The 17,713-nt window shown below is 45.6% G+C and overlaps 1 protein-coding gene across 1 annotated transcript; it reads left to right on the forward strand.

The window, feature by feature from the left end:
- Positions 1–2,769: 2,769 nt before the first annotated feature.
- Positions 2,770–15,249, forward strand: bysl (bystin-like). The gene is made up of 7 exons (XM_072278905.1): positions 2,770–3,127; positions 5,603–5,768; positions 6,592–6,730; positions 7,352–7,485; positions 7,787–7,947; positions 11,665–11,767; positions 14,834–15,249. Exons 1-7 carry the CDS (start codon positions 2,851–2,853, stop codon positions 15,174–15,176), a joined length of 1,323 nt encoding a protein of 440 aa, XP_072135006.1. The 5' UTR covers positions 2,770–2,850; the 3' UTR covers positions 15,177–15,249.
- The last annotated feature ends 2,464 nt before the right edge of the window (positions 15,250–17,713 follow it).

Raw genomic sequence — 17,713 nt, forward strand, 5'->3', positions numbered from 1 at the left:
TACACGTTAGTCCTTAACATCTATGACAAGGGAAACTATCCTGCCATCCAGGCTACGCTCTCTTCTCGCTGCTACCATTGGGCAGGAGGTACAAGAGCCTTGGGTCCCACACCATCAGGTTCAGGAAACTTCACCTATCGGACTCCTGATGGCATGGATAACTCTAGTTGCTTCAGCACTGAACTGATTCCACAACCTATAGACTCACTTTCAAGGACTCTACAACTCATATTCTCCCGACTATTAACCTATTACCTTTTTTTTTGTATTTGCTCAGTCTGTCTTGTTTTGCACATTGGATGTTTGTCAACCTGTGTGAGTAGTTTTTCATTCTATTGTATTTCTTAGTTCTACTGTGAATGCCTGCAAGAAAATGAATCTCAGGGTAGTATATGGTCTCGTACGTGTAGGATTTTGTGAATAAAAGCTGCGAGAGTCATTTTATATACTTAGCAAAAACCACAGCCCCCTTCTTCCATTACAAACAAGCCAAAAACAGTTGTCTTACACTGACGTCATTACATCAGGCAGTGTCTCTTAAAGTGAACACAACAACTCAATAATGGTGTTTGTGAAATATATAGAAGAGTTTCTGTTATGAAAAATATATGTCATCTGTTGCCCATTACATATGTGCTTTGATAATAAATTTACTCCAAACTTTGTTAAAGCGTCAGGAAGGTGGGCTGGGGTCAGATGTCTGGGAAATGGAGGAGATGTGGATGAGGGCAGCATCGTTGGCAGAGGGAGGGAAAACCCCATTCTCTGAAAGAGGGACATGTCAGATGTTTGGAATGGAAAGCTTCGTTCTGGAAACAGATGTGGCGAAAATGAAGGGGATGAGGAAAGGGAATAGGATTTTTTACGAGTGGCTGGGAAGGAAGAGGGATCGTCGTGATAGCTGAGAAAGTCAGCGGATTCATAAAAGATTTCAGGAGACAGTCTTTCTTGAATTGAATTGATTTTATTACTTACATCCTTCATATACATGAGGAGTAAAAATCTTCACGTCATGACTCCATCTGAATGTGCAATGTGCAATTTATGGTAATTTGTAATAAATGGTATATACAATAGGACAGTCAATATAACATAGAAATACAGTTGCGTCTGTATGAGTTAATCAGTCTGATGGCCTGGTGGAGTAACCTGTCCCAGAGCCTGTTGGTCCTGGCTTTTATGCTGTGATACCACTTCCTGGATGGTAGCAGCTGGAACAGTTTGTGGTTGGGGTGACTCAGGTCTCCAGTGATCCTTCGGGCCCTTTTTACACACCTGTCTCTGTAAATGTTCTGAATAGTGTGAAGTTCACATCTACAGTTACATTGGGCTGCCCGCACCACTCTCTGCAGAGACCTGCGATTGGGGGAAGTACAGTTCCCATACCAGGCAGTGATGCAGCCAGTCAGATGCTCTCAATTGTGCCCCTGTAGAAAGTTCTTAAATTTGGGGGGCCCACACCAAACTTCTTCAACCATCTGAGGTGAAAGAGGCATTGATGTGCCTTTTTCACCACAGAAAGGGGAGAGAAGTGTCTGGGAAGGACCAAGTAAATTTGAGGGCAGAGTGGAAGACTGAGGCAAAGTTGATGAAAATAACAAATTTGGCATGTGTACATGAAGCAGCATTAATGTAATTGTCAATATAGCAGAGGAAAATTTGGGAAGTGTTACCAGGGTAGGCTTGGAACATAGGCTGTTCCACATAGCCAATGAAATGGCAGGCACAGCTAGGGCCTATGTGAGTTCCCACAAGGCTGGAGAAAGTGGGTGAAACTAAAAGAGGAATTGTTGAGGGTGAGGAAGAGTTCCACCAGATGGAGGAAGGTGGTGGTGGAGGGGAACTGGTTCGAAAGTGGTGAGATTTTAAGATCTTCCTGATGGGGGTACAAGTGTATAGGGACGGGACATCCACTATGAAAATAAGGTGACCAGGAATTGAAAGTGATTGAAGAAATCGAGAGCATGGATGTAGGTGGGAAGGGACTGAGCATGGAATTAAGATGGAATGAGCACTCAGCAGGTCAGGCAGAATTTGTGGAAGTTAACATTTAACATTTTGGGTTCTGGAGCTTTTGCAAAAGAAGAAAAACAAGTTAGAGACACAAGAGACAGCTGATGCTGGAATCTAGAACAACAAACACACTGCTGGAGGAACAGCATTTGTGGTGGGAATGGAATCCTAAAGATATGCTCTCTTCTCATTGCAGCCATTGGGCAGGAGGTACAGGAAACTTTTGGCCCACACTATCAGGTATTAGCCCTCAACCATCAGCCTCTTGAACTAACAATGAACGCACCTATGGACTCACTTTCAAGGACTCTACAACTCTACAAAATAATATTCAAAATGTTTATTATTTATTTATTAATTTCTTATTATGTTTTCTTTTTTATTTGCACAGTTTGTCTTCTACACGGTTGTTCTACCGTCTTTGCTTGTGAGGTGTGTAGTTTTCACTGATTTGTTTATATCTACTGCGAATGCCTGTAAGAAAATGAATCTCAGGCTAGTACATCGTGACATATACGTATTTTGATAATAAATCTATTTTGAACTTCGATCCACTGATTGCTCTTCATCTCAGTGCGGTGAAGATGTAGAACAGAAAGCGGTGTAAATGCTTGGCAATTCGGAGAGCATTTGCGGAGACAAGAAATACATCGGAAGTGCGAGTCGTAGTTGCACGGCCAGCGGATACATTTGGCACATGCGCGGACCCCGGATCACGTGAATGGCTCGCCGCCGTGGCGTCACCGAGCCGATACGTTCCGCGCAGGCGCGATGTGGCAGTCCCACGTGGGCTGGTGAGCTGCCGGGTGCTCGGGTCCCCCGGCTGGGTTCACAGTGATGCCGAAAGCCAAGCCGGGCAAGGGCGGCCAGGCCCCCCGGAGCCTGGGCCTGGCCGAGCAGATTCTGCAGGGAGACGCGGTGAAGCCGCTCGGCCGCCAGAAGGAGCGGCACCGCAGGCAGGAGGCCCGGGCCCGGGACGAGGAGGAGTATGTTGACGCCCGGCTGAGCCGCAGGATCCTGGAGCAGGCCCGAGCGCAACAGGAGGAGTTGGAGGCCGAGCACGGCGGCGGCGGCGGCGACGACCCGGGCCGCACCACAAAAACTACCGTGTTAGGTGAGTGTTTTGAGTCCGGGGCGGAGGCGAGAGCGAGAAAGCACACACACAAAATGCTGAAGGAACGCGGCAGGTCAGGCAGCATCCGATGAAACGTCAACCATTTATTCACTTCTGTAGGTGCTGCCTGACCTACTGAGTTCCTCCAGCACCGTGTGTGTGTGTGTGTGTTAGTTCAAGATTTCCAGCATCTGCAGAGTTGTGTCACTATGGGAAGGATGTCTTAAAACGAAGAGGGCGTTAAAACCGATTTATAAGGATGTTATCAGGGCTGAAGAGATTGGGATATAAGGAGAGACCGGACTGTTTCCCTGGAGTGTAGGAGGATGAGAGCACCTCACAGAGATCTGTAAATTCGTGAAGGGAAAAGACATTTTCAAAGGATTGGGTGTCAACATCTGGACGGAACACACAAAATGCTGGAGGAACTCAGCAGGGTTAAAGAGACGACCCCCCCCCCTCCACCCCAAAGGGTATTGGCCCGAAAACGTCAACTGCACTTTTTTTCTATGGATGCTGCCTGGCCTGCTGAGTTCCTTCAGCATTCTGTGTGTGTTGTTCTGGGTTTCCGGTATCTACAGGTTTTCTCTTGTTTGCAACATCTGGATGGGATAGGCTTAAATTTGGGGAGGAAGGGATCCTGAGGAAAACACGGAGCGATGCATATATTGAATGAGCTGCCTGAAGAAGTGTTTGAGGCAGGTACATTGAGATATTTGGGGAGCTATACTAATGGGGGAGGTTTAGAGCAGGAGTTCCCAACCTTGCTTAATGGTATAGGTCTGTGGCATGTAAAGGTTTAGGAACCTCTGGTTTAGAATTATATGAGCCAAATGGGATCATTTTAGACAGGCTTCTTGGTTGTCATGGATGAGTTGGGCCAAAAGGCCTGTATCTACACTGACTGCAAGGGGCTTTGAGTTGGCACATTCCAGCTGGACTGTGGCCTCGAGCCCAAGGGTTAGCAGCGCAGGAAGCCCAACACTAGCAGTGGAAAGGGTCTGACTGCCTCTCCAACTCCACACTCGATCCCAACTGCAGGCAAAGTCCGCAGGCCCCTCGTCAGCCTCACCTCCCCCCCAGAGCCCGGCCAGCAGAAACTCATCCGTGATCCCCGAGGGGCCCCCTCAGGAAGAAAGTTCCATTTTGACAAGCTGGCAGTTTAGTCTGTGACAGCGTTCCCATCTCCATTGGAGAGTGTCATAGAGTCCAGAAAAAAGCCCTCCAGCCCATCTAATCCTGTTTATTTGCTGCCTGGTCCCAACTAATTGTCAGGTCAGCTTTTTTTGAACTACGCTCCTAAACTATGGAGCTCAAAACCTGTGAGGAATGCAGACTCAGTTGGCAACTTTAAAGGCCAGCTCAAAACCATTTATTTAACTTTGCTTTTACCTAACATAATTTTGTCTTTTATCTTCATGTTTGCACTGTAAAGCACTTTGAGCAGCATCATCTTTACAAAAGTGCTTTGTAAGTTGTTATATATTGAATTGACTTTATTTCTTACATCCTTCACATACATGAGTAAAAATCTTTACGTTACGCCTCCATCTAAATGTGCAATGTGCAATCATAGTAATTTATAATAAATAGAACAGTCAATGTAACATAGAAATACACTCAAATCAGTGTGAGTTCATCAGTCTGATGGCCTGGTGGAAGAAGCTGTCCGGGAGCCTGTTGGTTCTGGCTTTTATGCTGCAGTACTGTTTCTCGGATGGTAGCAGCTGGAATAGATTGTGGTTGGGATGACTTGGATCCCCAGTGATCCTTCGGGCCCTTTTTACACACCTGTCCTTGTAAATGTCCTGAATCATGGGAAGTTCACAACTACAGATGCGCTGGGCTGTCTGCACCACTCTCTGCAGAGTTCTGCGATTGGGGGAAGTACAGTTACCACACCAGGCAGTGATGCAGCCAGTCAGATGCTCTCAATTGTGCCCCTTATAGAAAGTTCTTAGGATTTGGGGGCCCATTCCAAACTTCCTCAATCATCTGAGGTGAAAGAGGTGCTGTTGTGCCTTTTTCACCACGCAGATCACATGAAGTCCTTGGAGATGTGGATGCCGAGGAACCTAAAGCTGTTTACCCTCTCATAGGGGGAGAGTGCAGAAGATTGTGGCTGAACGGGAAAATGGATCAGCCATGATGAAATGGTGGAGCAGACTCAATGGGCCAAATGGCCTAATTCTGCTCTTATAATCTTATGGTCCTATAAATATGTTGTTATAAACTACCTGCTCCTGGGCCAAAGCCCTCCATACCCCTCTTGTTCATCTATAACTGCAGAAGGAAGGAATCCTCCAGCAGCTTGTTTCAGATTCACGCTGGAGATCACAAGCTGATCCTGATAAAGGTGGGACATGTTAAACTGAGGGCAGAGCATGTGAAGGGTGTTGGGACAACAGGTTAGAACTCAGATCCATGGGGTAAGGTTGCTCACACTGTATTTGTTTTTTTTTAATCTTTTCACAGGCTCAGGTTCGAAGGGTAAAGATTCGGACTCCGAATCGGACGATGAGTGGCCGACGCTGGAGAGTGCGGCTGCGATTGCGGAGGAGGGCTACGGCGAGGAAGTAGTCGTGAACCCGGAGGATGAAAAGGCGATAGATACGTTCATGAACAAGAACCCTCCGCTGAGGTAACGTCAGGTAGTTCCTGAGGAGGATTGATGCAAACAGGCTTTCAGAAAACCTTTACTTCTGCTTTGCCGACGTCCGTAAAGAGGGATTTGACAGCTCCCTGTGTAAAACGTTGATGGGTGTAGAGTGGGGATCTGAAAGGCAATGATTTTCCAATCACAGGGTGGTGGGCATATTTTAAAGAGAAATTAGCTTTCTTGTCAGGAGTGCATCAAAATATACGCCGAAGCGTATCGTTTGTGTCAGCGACCAGCACAGTCCAAGCTTGTGCTGGGGACAGCCTGCAAATGCTGCCACACTTCCAGCGCGAAAGTAGCATGCCCATGTTAACCTTGTGTACGTCTATTTGGAATGTGGGAGGAAACTGCAGCGCTCGGGGGCGGGGGGGAACACGAGTGATCACGGGGAGAATGTACAAAGCTCCTCACAACAGCGTAGGCAGATGGCTGAAAGGAAAATGGGGAGGGGGTGTTGTTACGGGCTGTGTCTGAGGATAGGGTTAGCTTGATCATGATGTAGGTTTATACAGGTCAGCACAAAATTGTGGGCCAAAGGGCCTGTACTGGTCTACGTTCACAGCAACACAGTGCACAACGTGCCGGCCACAAAGTTGTTTAACTTGTTTAAAGGATTTGGTGGTGTTGAAGTAGTCGGTGTGTATTGCCTTCGGGTTGAGGGCTCTGGCTAGCTCGTCCCCGTTGACGAGCATGGAGTTGTATACCGGGCCAGACCCGGGTAAAGACAGCGCACTCTCGTCTAGCGGGGCAGATGAAGGTCTGCTTTTGCTCGTTGCTCATGTAGCTCTCTTGGTTTGCACCGAAGGCGCACTCTGGCTGACATTATCATGGAGAAGATCACGGAGAAGCAGACGGAAGTGGAGACGGTCGTGTCGGAAATCTCTGGCCGACCGATGCCGCAGCTGGACCCCAGGGTGCTGGAGGTGTACAAGGGTGTCCGTGAGGTAAGGATTAGCTTCATTTGTCACGTTTATGATGGGTTGCTCGTGTCGATGGCCGGTCCAGTCCGAGGATGTGCTGGAGGCAGCTCGCAAATGTCTACGACTTGCTACAGGTAACCTTAACCCTTGCGTTGTTGGGATGTGGGAGGTTACCGGAGCCCCCAGAGGAAACCCATGCGATCGTGGGGAGACCATATCAACTCCTTACAGACAGCAGCAGGAATTGAACCCAAATCTCGCAGCTGGCTCTGTAGTAGCATTACCTTAACTGCTACACAACCGTCCTGCCCCTGTCATGACGCATTTGGAAGAGGAAGGCATTTTCTTTGGGTGACTTGCGGAGCTGCTAATTTCTGCAATTTTCGTTAAAAGTGCTGCTCCTGTAAGATACCTCGGAACCTCCGCTCCTCCAGGATGGCGCCGGTGAACCACGGCGACGTTCAGCAGGCTATGTACAAAACTTCTTAACAAACGATTGTGATAATCTCAACAGTGAGTTACGTTCACTGACCATAAAGGAAAATTGGGTTTGTTTATTATGACATATGCCTCAGAACACATAAAAATTCAAAGGTGATAGCTGTACTCAGACCTGGTAAAGCTTTACATTTTGCTTTCCGAAAGGTACTGTGCAAGTATCGGAGTGGGAAACTTCCAAAAGCCTTCAAGATTGTGCCAGCGTTGTCAAACTGGGAGCAGATTCTGTACATCACGGAGCCAGAGAGCTGGACGGCGGCTGCCATGTACCAGGCCACCAGGTGAGAGGTCGGCATTCCTGTAATGTTGGAGGGCCAGAGTGTTTCTGCTCTTCCTGGCAGGTATACTGGGCATCTGTGCTGCTGCTGGATTAAACGATACAAGGGGCCATTTGGCCCATTATTCCCATGCTGTTTTCCTAGCGCCCCTCCCTCCCAGTGAATCAAAGTCAGGTTTATTATCACTGACCTATGTCGTGAAATTTGTTGTTTCGTGGTGGCAGTACAGTGCCGTCTCATTGCTGCAAACAGTAACTTTGCTGTGTACTCTTCCTAACCCACTTCTCTCCCTCACAACTTGCAGGATCTTTGCTGCCAACCTGAAGGCCAAGATGGCCCAGAGGTTCTACAACCTGGTGCTTTTGCCTCGTGTGAGAGACGACATTGTCGAGTACAAACGCCTTAACTTCCACCTTTACATGTCCTTGAAGAAAGCGCTGTTCAAACCTGGAGCCTGGTTTAAGGGTAAGCTTCCTCTGTGCTGAGGGCAGGTGACTGATTTCCTGTCCTTTAGTTGTAGATTTAGATTCAGGTTTATTTATCACATGTACAGTCAGTGAAATGTGACGGTTGCGTTGACAGCCAACGCACCTGAGGATGTGCGGGGGGGGGCTGCCCGCAGCTGTCTTTACCCATTCTGGCGCCAACGTGGCAAGTCCACAAAGTTTGGCAGAACACAGTGGCAAAGCAACATTGTTTAGAGATACAGAATGATAACAAGCGCTTCCGGCCCAACAAGCCAATTACCCCCATGTGACCAAGTAGCCTGTATGTCTTTGGAATGTGGGAGGAAACCAGAGCACCTGGAGGAAATGTACAAACTCCTTACGGACAGCAGCAGGAACTGAGCCCTGGTTGCTGGTGTTGTAATGTAGTTACACTAACCACCACGCTACCGTGACGTTCCAGAACGCCAGCGCCCATCGTGGAGATCAAACCCACGACCCTGGCATTAAGGCTCCTGTGCTTTACTGACTGAGTTGGCCAGCCTTTGGTAATCAAAAAAAAAAAGAGCTCTGAAACCTTTTCCCGAGTTATCCCACACCATCATAGAAATTCTCAGCGTGTAATGAGGCCCTTTGGGGATTAGTGTGGAAACAGGTCATTCGGCTCAACCTTTCCATGCTAACCAAGATTCCTATCTAAATTTATCTCATTTGCCGGTGTTTGGACCACATCCACCTAACTGAGGGGTTCCCACCCTGGCCACGGGCCACTTGCTTAATGGTACAGGTCTATGGTGTTGGCGCGTGGCCAAGTGGTTAAGGTGTCGGTCTAGTGATCTGAAGGTCGTTAGTTCGAGCCTCAGCTGTTGTGTCCTTGAGCAAGGCACTTAACCACACATTGGGAACCTCTTCTCTAATCCTTTCCTATCCATATACCTGTCCAAATACCTTCTGAATGTTGTTAGTGTCCTTGCCTCAACCATTTCCTCTGGATCATGTACTGACCGAACTGCCCTCGGGGTGGTAAAAGTAGCCTCTCAGGTGTCTATTCAGTCTGTACCCTCTTGCCTTCAACCTGCGCCCTTGTTGGATCCTGATGCTTTTGCAATCTTAAGTTTCTTTGGAAGTTAATAATGAGGCATCAGACTTCTTGCTTACGATTGTTTTATTAAGTGTTACAAGAACAAAGAAAACGAGGGGAGATGGTTGGTGAGAGAGAATGGGAAAGCGTGGGGGGGGCGGGGGGAAGCAGAGAAAGAGAGCCTAAGGGAAAAGAGATAAGAGAACAAAGGTGGTCTGATCTTACACCAGACCACTGTAACCACTGGAAAACGCTTTGAACAATTACTGGTGATGACAAAAATAAAATCAATTGCCATCATCATTATGTGTTGTGTCATATGATGTGGGTGATCGTGGTCTCATGACCTTGGCGGATTCTTCTACAGAAGCCATTGCCTTCTTCTGGGCAGTGTCTTTACAAGATGGGTGACCCCAGCCATTTTCAATACTCTTTAGAGATTGTCTGCCTGGCGTCAGTGGTCACATAACCAGGACTTGTGATCCACCAGCTGCTCATACGACCATTCACCACCTGCTCCCATGGCTTCACGTGACCCTGATCGGGGTCTAAGCAGGTGCTACACCTTGCCCAAGGGTGACCTGCAGGCCAGCAGAGGGAAGAAGCGCCTGACACCTCCTTTAGTAGAGGCTTATCTTCACCCTGTCACCCAAAAAGACGATGTTAAAACTACAAGAAAAATATTAATTATACAGCCCAATCCAACACTCCCTACTCTAATCATCTGATTGTTCAGTGAGTTTTCTCCAGGTGCTCCGGTTTCCTCCTACAATGCGAAGATGTAGGTTAATTGGTCATTGTAAATTGTCCCGTGAGTTGGCTGGGTTAAATCGGGGGTTGCTGGTTGGCAGGGCTCAAAGGGCCTTCTACGTCCTGTATCTCAATAAATAAAAGAATTTCCAAAAAACACGGGGGAAAAAAACATGACACAGTAACCCTACCGAATGGGGAATCATTTGGAGGAGACACACGGGGAGAACGTACAAACTCCTTACAGGCAGTGGCAGGATTTAAACCCGGGTCGCCTGTACTGTGAAGTGTTGTACTGACCACTATGCTACCGTGCTGTCTCAGTTAGGATCTCATTTGGCCCTGTGAGCTTGGCCATTCCTTGCAAGCACAGCAATCCATTTCAATATCGTTCATATATTAATATCTGTGTCGATACGAACCCCAAAATGGGCATCTCAGTAGTGTAGTGGTCAGCACCAGCGATCGGGGTTCAATTCCCACTGCTGTCGGAAGTTTGTACATGCTCCCCATTACCGCGTGGGTTTCCACTGCGTGCTTCGGTTTCCTCCCACCTTCCAAAGATGCCCGATTAGGGTTAATGAGCTATGTTGGCACTGGAAGTGTAGCGACACTTGCAGACTGCCGCCAGCACATCTTTGAAATGGATGGTCAGAGACACAAGCGATGCATTTTACTGTGTATTTTAATATTATGTGCAACCTAAAGCTAATCTTTATCTTTAAATATTCCCACACTCTCCCCAGAGCCCCTAGTTGCTTGTGTGCCCAGAAATCGCTCTTCTTCAATGGTGGATTTACAAGCTAATGTTCAAAATACACATGTATCGCCATATACAACCCTGAGATTAATTTTCTTGAGAACATAATCCATAATATAGTAATAACCATAATAGAATCAATGAAAGATCATACTAACTTGGGTGTTTTACTACTGTGCAAGATGCAAACTGCAAATACAAAAAGAAAGAAATAATAGATAATAAATATTGAGAACATGAGATGAAGAGTCATTGAAAGTGAGTGCATTGGTTGTGGAATCAGTCGGTGATGGGGCAAGTAAAGTTATCCCCTCAGGTCAAGAGCCTGATGGTTGAGGGGTAATAACTGTTCCTGAACCTGGTGATGCAAGTCCTGAGGCTCCTGTACCACCTTCCTAATGGTAGCAGCGAGAAGAAAGTGCATCCTGCATGGCGGGGGTCCGTGATGATGGATGCTGCTTTCCTGCAACAGAGTTTCATGTAGATGTGCTCAATGGTGGGGGGGTGGGGGGTACTTTACCATGATGGACCACTACTTTTTGTAAGCTAAGTCACCGGACTGTGTTAAATGGATCCGAACGCTGCTTCGCGGCAGTACGCTAAATAAAAATGTAATATTGAGAATGTTCTTCCCCACGTGTATTGAGAGGCTTCTTTGTAAATGCTTTATTCTGCACTGATTCAGATTTAATTATTACATGTATATCAAAAATATACAGTGAAATGTGTAATTTGTATTAATAACCAACACACACCAAAGATGTGTTGCTGGGGGCAGCCTGCAAATGTCGCCATGCGTTCTGACGCCAATATCGCTTGCCCACCACAGTCAACAGTCCTTCCTCCCCTTGTACAGCTTCGATACACTAATGATCTGTGTGGATGGCATGTAAAACAAAGTTTTTCACAGTACCAACAATGAACTTGGAACTGGATTTCGGTTGTGTATGGTGACATATGGTTACTTTGGTAATAAGTTTACTTTGAACTTCCATAAAATGATTTTAGGAAGCTGAGTTGCACTCCCTGTGTCCGTTGTGGGTGGGTCAATGGTTAATTCTGTCCTGTAATTTCTGAATTTAATTGTGCAAGTAACAACGGCATTCAATTCCAACAAATATTAATTTTCCCTTCTCTCTCCAAAGGTATTCTACTTCCTCTGTGTGAATCTGGTACATGCACATTAAGAGAAGCTATCATTATTGGCAGTATTCTGACCAAGTGCTCTATCCCAGTCCTTCATACCAGGTAACGGCTGTTTGTTCTGGGGTACAGGGCTGGCAGTGGAACGGGAGCATGTCTCCAGGGCAGGAGTTCCCAAACCAGGGTCCATAGACCCCTTGCTTAATTGCATTGGTCCATGGCATAACAAAAATGTTGGGAACCCCTGCTGTAGGGTGGGAGAACCTTGGTGTTGTTTGCCTACCCTAAGGCCCGTTAGCTGATGTCTCCCACTGCTGCATTCTGTTGTACTTGTGTCGTGGCACCCTGTTCGAAAAGGAGCTCGCTGCTGCCACCTTGAGGAGAATGAGAAATAAGCCAGAATTAACTCTATGTGTGTACTTTTGTTCTACCCTTTAAATGCCTTCTTTGTCATCATCTTGGTTTCAGAAATAGCTGTTTTATATTTAGGGCGCTATACAAATCTGAGTAGTTACTCTGACAGTGAGTGTAGAACGTGGAATTGGAACAGGCCATTCAGCCCACAATGTTGCAGTGATCTTGATTCCTGTTTATATTAAATGTCCTTCGGTGTATCATCAGTATCCGTCCATTCTGTTCATATTCATGTGTCTCAGCCTCCAGACTCTGCCTGCTTTCTCTGCTATCTCTGGTAACTCAATCCAGGCATGTACTGCTCTGTCTGGTTTTAAAAAAAAATCCCTGTCACTTCAGCTTTAAACCACCCCCCACCACCCTTATAACCTTAAAAGCATGTCCTCCGATGTTTGACATTTCCATCCTTTGGAAAAGATTCTGACCATTTACCCGATACAGTGGATCCAGTTAATTTTGGCCCAATTAGGCAGCTTCCTGTTAGCTATAGTTAAAAGGGTATAGAAAAAATGGGTAACAAATTATGTATTTAATTGAACTACAGAACAAGTTGGAACACTACCAATAGTACTACAGTACTATAACACTGTACTAGTTCCTAACAGTTATTGACGGAGGAATTCACCCAGTGTACACAATGAACAAAATCAGTGTGGACACCTAGTGCAGGTAATGGACTGCCCTCCTACAATGTTAGCAACAGTTGCATTCTCCAAATCTTCATTTTCATTGTCTCATTCAAGATGATTGTTGATGCCTTCAACTTCTTTGTAGTTCCTAACTTATTGAAATAGTGAAATGGTTTAATTTTCATGCTCTGCCATTTCTGGCATCTCCAAGCCTGGATGCTTGAAAGCGTAGGGAGGAAAACAGTTCGGAATTGTCTTACTGCTTATTTCTCGCCAACTTTCAGTGACAAAAATCACTGCTTTTTGAACAGAAGCATGTGCGACTGATGCTATTTAAAAACTGCACAAAGCACAGTATAGGTCTAACGGCAACTCAAATGCATGTCATTGACGTTAGTTGGAACCTATTCGGTAACAATCTGTCCCAGTTAAGCGTCATAGTGTCCCAACTAAACAGAGAGAATCCTGGCAATTTTCTCAATTAGTGTTTGTTCTTTAAGATTAACTGATGGCCCTATTAACTGGTATCCATTGCATATGCTTCTCATAATCTTAAAAATCTAAATCGGGTCTTCCACTCAGCCTCTTACCCTCAAGGAAAAACAGATCAAGTTTGTCCAGCCTGGCCTTTGAGCTCATACTCTGCAAGGTTACAGGAATGGCAAATGTGAAAAGGACTGATAGGTGGCGCTAACAGCACTTGGATAGGTACAAGGAGGGGCAGGGCTTATTGGGATATGGGTTGAACAGGGGAAATTGGGACTAATTGGGTTGGCACCATGGTCAGCATGGGCTTGTGGGGCTGAAGGGCCTGCTTTGCTCCATGATTTTGATTGAATCCATGCCAGGGGCCAGATCATCTCTGGCTGGGAACGTTATAATGTTCAGTTCCAAAAGGGCTCATTGCTGCCACCTCAAGGTGAATGAGGATTGAGCAAGATTGCCACCGAGGACAACACACAAAATGCTGGAAGATCTCTGCGAGTTGGGTGGTGTCGGGGGCGGGGGGGAGGGAATAAACTGTTGACATTTCAGGCCAAGGCCCTTCATCATGATGCAACAAGATTCCTCCAACATTTTGTGTGTGTGTGTTGCTCAAGATTTCCAGCATCTGTAGCATCTTTTGTGTCTCCAGTTGCCGCTGTGAGCAAAGTCCAGGGATATGGGCGAAAACCACGAGTGAGGCATTAGATTGATCTTGGGGTGGATTAAAGAAGATCATGGGTAGAAGGATCTGTAATGTACTGTTCTGCGTTTGTTCTTACGTTTACGCTTGGGTCTTTAGAAATCAAGAGAAACAACTAAATAAAGCTAAAAAGGCAATAATATATGCATTATACTAAAAATGTATGATGCATAATGTGCATATGCATAACACTAAAAATACAATGTTTAGTCTGATGGACAATCGTATTAATTTCAGTAATTGATATGATCTCATCAGAGTCACTTTATTAGCAGTATATGAACTATACCAGAATTGATTGTGGTTCAGCGCCAAGCATAAAACAAGACAATTCCGTAACAGACAACAGAACAGCAGCCAATAATTCACAAGGCAATAGGGCAAGCAGCTATGAGCAATCAACAATTAGCAGAACAGTCAGATTCTCAAATGTCAATAATCAAACTTAAATATATGTGAACATATGAACAGACTCAATAATTATCAACGAAACAAGGAGAGCAGGAAAGGCCATGTAATGGATGTTGTGCAGGGACAGTGAGGGGATTACACCTGAGTGAGTTTTGGTGAGAAGCTGTATCGTTACAGGAAAGAAGCTTTGGAGATGATTTGTAGTCCTGGTGGTGATGGACCAGTAGTGGCTCCCTGATGGTAATTTGGTGAATAGGTGACTGCTCGGGAGGGTGGAGTCAGCAGTAATCTTTCCAGCTCTTTTCTTCACTGTGGCAATGAACGGGTCTTTTAATGTTGGTAGCTGACAGCCAATGATCTTCTCCACTAAGTGAACTACTTACTGCAACCTGGACATGGAGAGAGAGGAGGTGGCAGGAAACTAGACAGTGATAGAGGTGGTCTTAATGCTCTCAGTGATCCGGGCATATACATTTTCTGATCCGTTGTTCAGATGTTTATTGACCTTCATCATCTTTCTTGCCCTGACAGTGCTGCGATGCTGAAGATTGCGGAGATGGAATACAATGGAGCGAACAGCATCTTCCTGCGATTGATGATTGACAAGAAGTACGCCCTTCCTTTCCGGGTGATTGACGCGCTGGTTTTCCACTTCCTGCGGTTCCAGACGGATAAGAGGACCCTGCCCGTGCTGTGGCACCAGTGTCTGCTCACCTTTGCCCAGCGCTACAAGGAGGACTTGTCCTCTGAGCAGAAGGACTCCTTAGTGGAGCTGCTGAGGATTCACCATCATCCAAGCATCTCTCCGGAGATCCGCCGTGAACTGGTCAACTCCAAGTCGAGGGACGTGGAAGTGGGAATGGCCTTGGACTGATTTGTTTTCACTTCCTGCTGGCTTTGTTTTCTTGGCTGAATAAACATCTGGATTTGAAGTGATTTTAATCTCGCCAACTAGCCTGGATTTCTACTTGATGTGGAGATACTTATTGTCTTGTTATTAATTAACAAGTTTTTATATTGACTTAATCCTTGTGAAACTCAAGAACCAACTTTATTCACCATATACGTTAACATATTAATTGAATTCTACTTACTTGGGAGACATTGGGATTAGTACAGTTTGGCCCAGTTAAGCGGCCGCCCCAAATAGCCAAAGGTTCATGGAAATAGTTAAGGTATAAAAAGAAAGACAAACAACCGTTTAACTGAGCAACATATTATGACTCTCACCTGGAGGTTCGCTGTGTGAACAATGACTTGTATTTCCCAGTTAACAGATTCTGTGTGGCTCCAGTTTCGTCAGGCGCAATGTGTCACATCATCACAGAGTACGTCAAGGGTAGACCAAGTTTAAAAATACTTTAAAGGTCAAAGTAAATTTATTATCTAAGTACATATATGTCACCATATATAACCCTGAGATGTGTTTTCTTGTGGGCTTACTCAGTAAATGTACAGAATAATAACCATAACAGACCATCCAACTTGGGCATTCAACCAGAGTGCAGAAGACAACAAACTGTGCAAATACAAAAAGAAAGGAAGAATAATAATAAATAAACAAGCAATAAATTTCAAGAATATGAGATGAAGAGTCTTTAAGAGTGAGTCTGTTAGTTGTGAGAACATTTTAATGATGGGGCAAGTGAAGTTATCCCCTTTCGCTCAAGAGCTTGATGGCTGAGGTGTGGTAACTGCTTTGGAACCTGGGAGCATGGCCTGGGTGCTGAGTGACCCTGATGATGAATGCTGATTCCCTGCGACAGCATTTCATGTAGATGTGCTCAATGGTGCAGAGGGCTTTATCCACTTTTTTTTTGTAGGGTTTTCCATTCAAGGGCATTGGTGTTTCCATACCAGGCTGTGATGCAGCCAGTCAATATACTCTCCAATGCAGAATGAAGTGTCGCAGCTACAGAGAAAGTGAAGTGCAGGTAAACAATAAGGTGCAAAATTATGAACGCAAGAGATTCTGCAGATGCTGGAAACCAGGGTAACGCGTACAAAACGCTGGAGGAACTCAGCAGGTCAGGCGGCATCTAGGGAGAGGAATAAACAGGCGACGTTTTGGGCCGCGATGCTCCATTGGACATTCCTGCAATGTTTTGTGTGTGTTACAGTTCAAGTTCATAACGAAGTAGAGTGAGGTCGAGTCCACCCTTTCATACAAAAGGTCTGTATGAGCAGGATAAAAAAAATGTTCAGCTTATAAAATAGCAGAAGAGGTTCTTTAGCAGAACATCTTGATTTCAATACTCATTATTTATTTGAGATACAGCACAGAGTAGACTCTTTGAGCTTTACCACCCAGCAAACCTGATTTAACCCTGGCCTAATTACGGGACAACTTGCAATGAACAATTAGCCTAATAACCAGTCAGTCCTAAGCCGGGGCACCCAGAGGAAACCCACGCGGTCACAGGGAGGAAGTACAAACTCCTTGCAGACAGTGGCGGGAACACAGATGAAGACAATATAACGAGATTGGGTCAGGCAGGAATTGGAATCAGGTTTAACATCACGGACGTGCGTCGTGAAGGGTGTTGTTTTTGCGGCAGCGGTACAATGCCCGTGAATCACACTAAGTATATACAGTTATGTTAAAATAGATAAATATTACAAAAAGAGAAGGGAATAAAGGTGAGCTAGTGTCCATGGATTCAATGTTGTATCGTTGAGTGTGTGTCTTCAGGTTCCTGTACCTCCTCCATGAGGAGAGGGCGTGTGCCGGGTGACGGGGGTCCTGAATGATGGATGCCGCCCTTTTGAGGCATCACTCCTTGACGATGTCCCAGATCCTGGGGAGGCTGGTGCCCATGATGGAGCTGACAGTTTACTGCAGCTTCTTTCATCCTGTGCAGTGTCTCTCTCCCCCACTATACCAGATGGTGATGCAGCCAGTCAGAATGTTCTCCAGGGTACTGTACATCTGCAGAAACTCGTGAGTATCAAATCTCAACCTCCTAATGAAATATCCGGAGGTTGCAAAATGTTTGTCATGGAACTTGTGCAGATATTAAATTAAAATTCCCCTGAGCGCGTTTGTATTTTGCATTTCTTCAGCATCACAAGTTATATTCATCTTGGCTGACTTGGTTAGTCTTTCCCTTCAATATTTTCCATTGAGCACTGAGTGAATGACGTTCGTGCGTAGTTATAAAGCAGAACAGCAGATGGCATCTCTACCCTGCTTTACTAACGTCAGGTTCCGGGGCAAGACACTGCTTGAAGTTAGAAATTATGATTATAGAAAAGTTTGGGTCGGTGATAGCGCTTGTATGTGTTAACAAAGGCGTTCAATAACTTTTCTTACAAAATCTTCAATGCATACAATAGCTCGCGATGTGACTTTGAACTAAGTATCATTTCTAGCTTGCAACAATGAATAAAAATGAACATAATTATCTCTAT

Source organism: Mobula birostris, chromosome 14, assembly GCF_030028105.1.
Source record: "Mobula birostris isolate sMobBir1 chromosome 14, sMobBir1.hap1, whole genome shotgun sequence".
NCBI classification, from domain to species: domain Eukaryota; kingdom Metazoa; phylum Chordata; class Chondrichthyes; order Myliobatiformes; family Myliobatidae; genus Mobula; species Mobula birostris.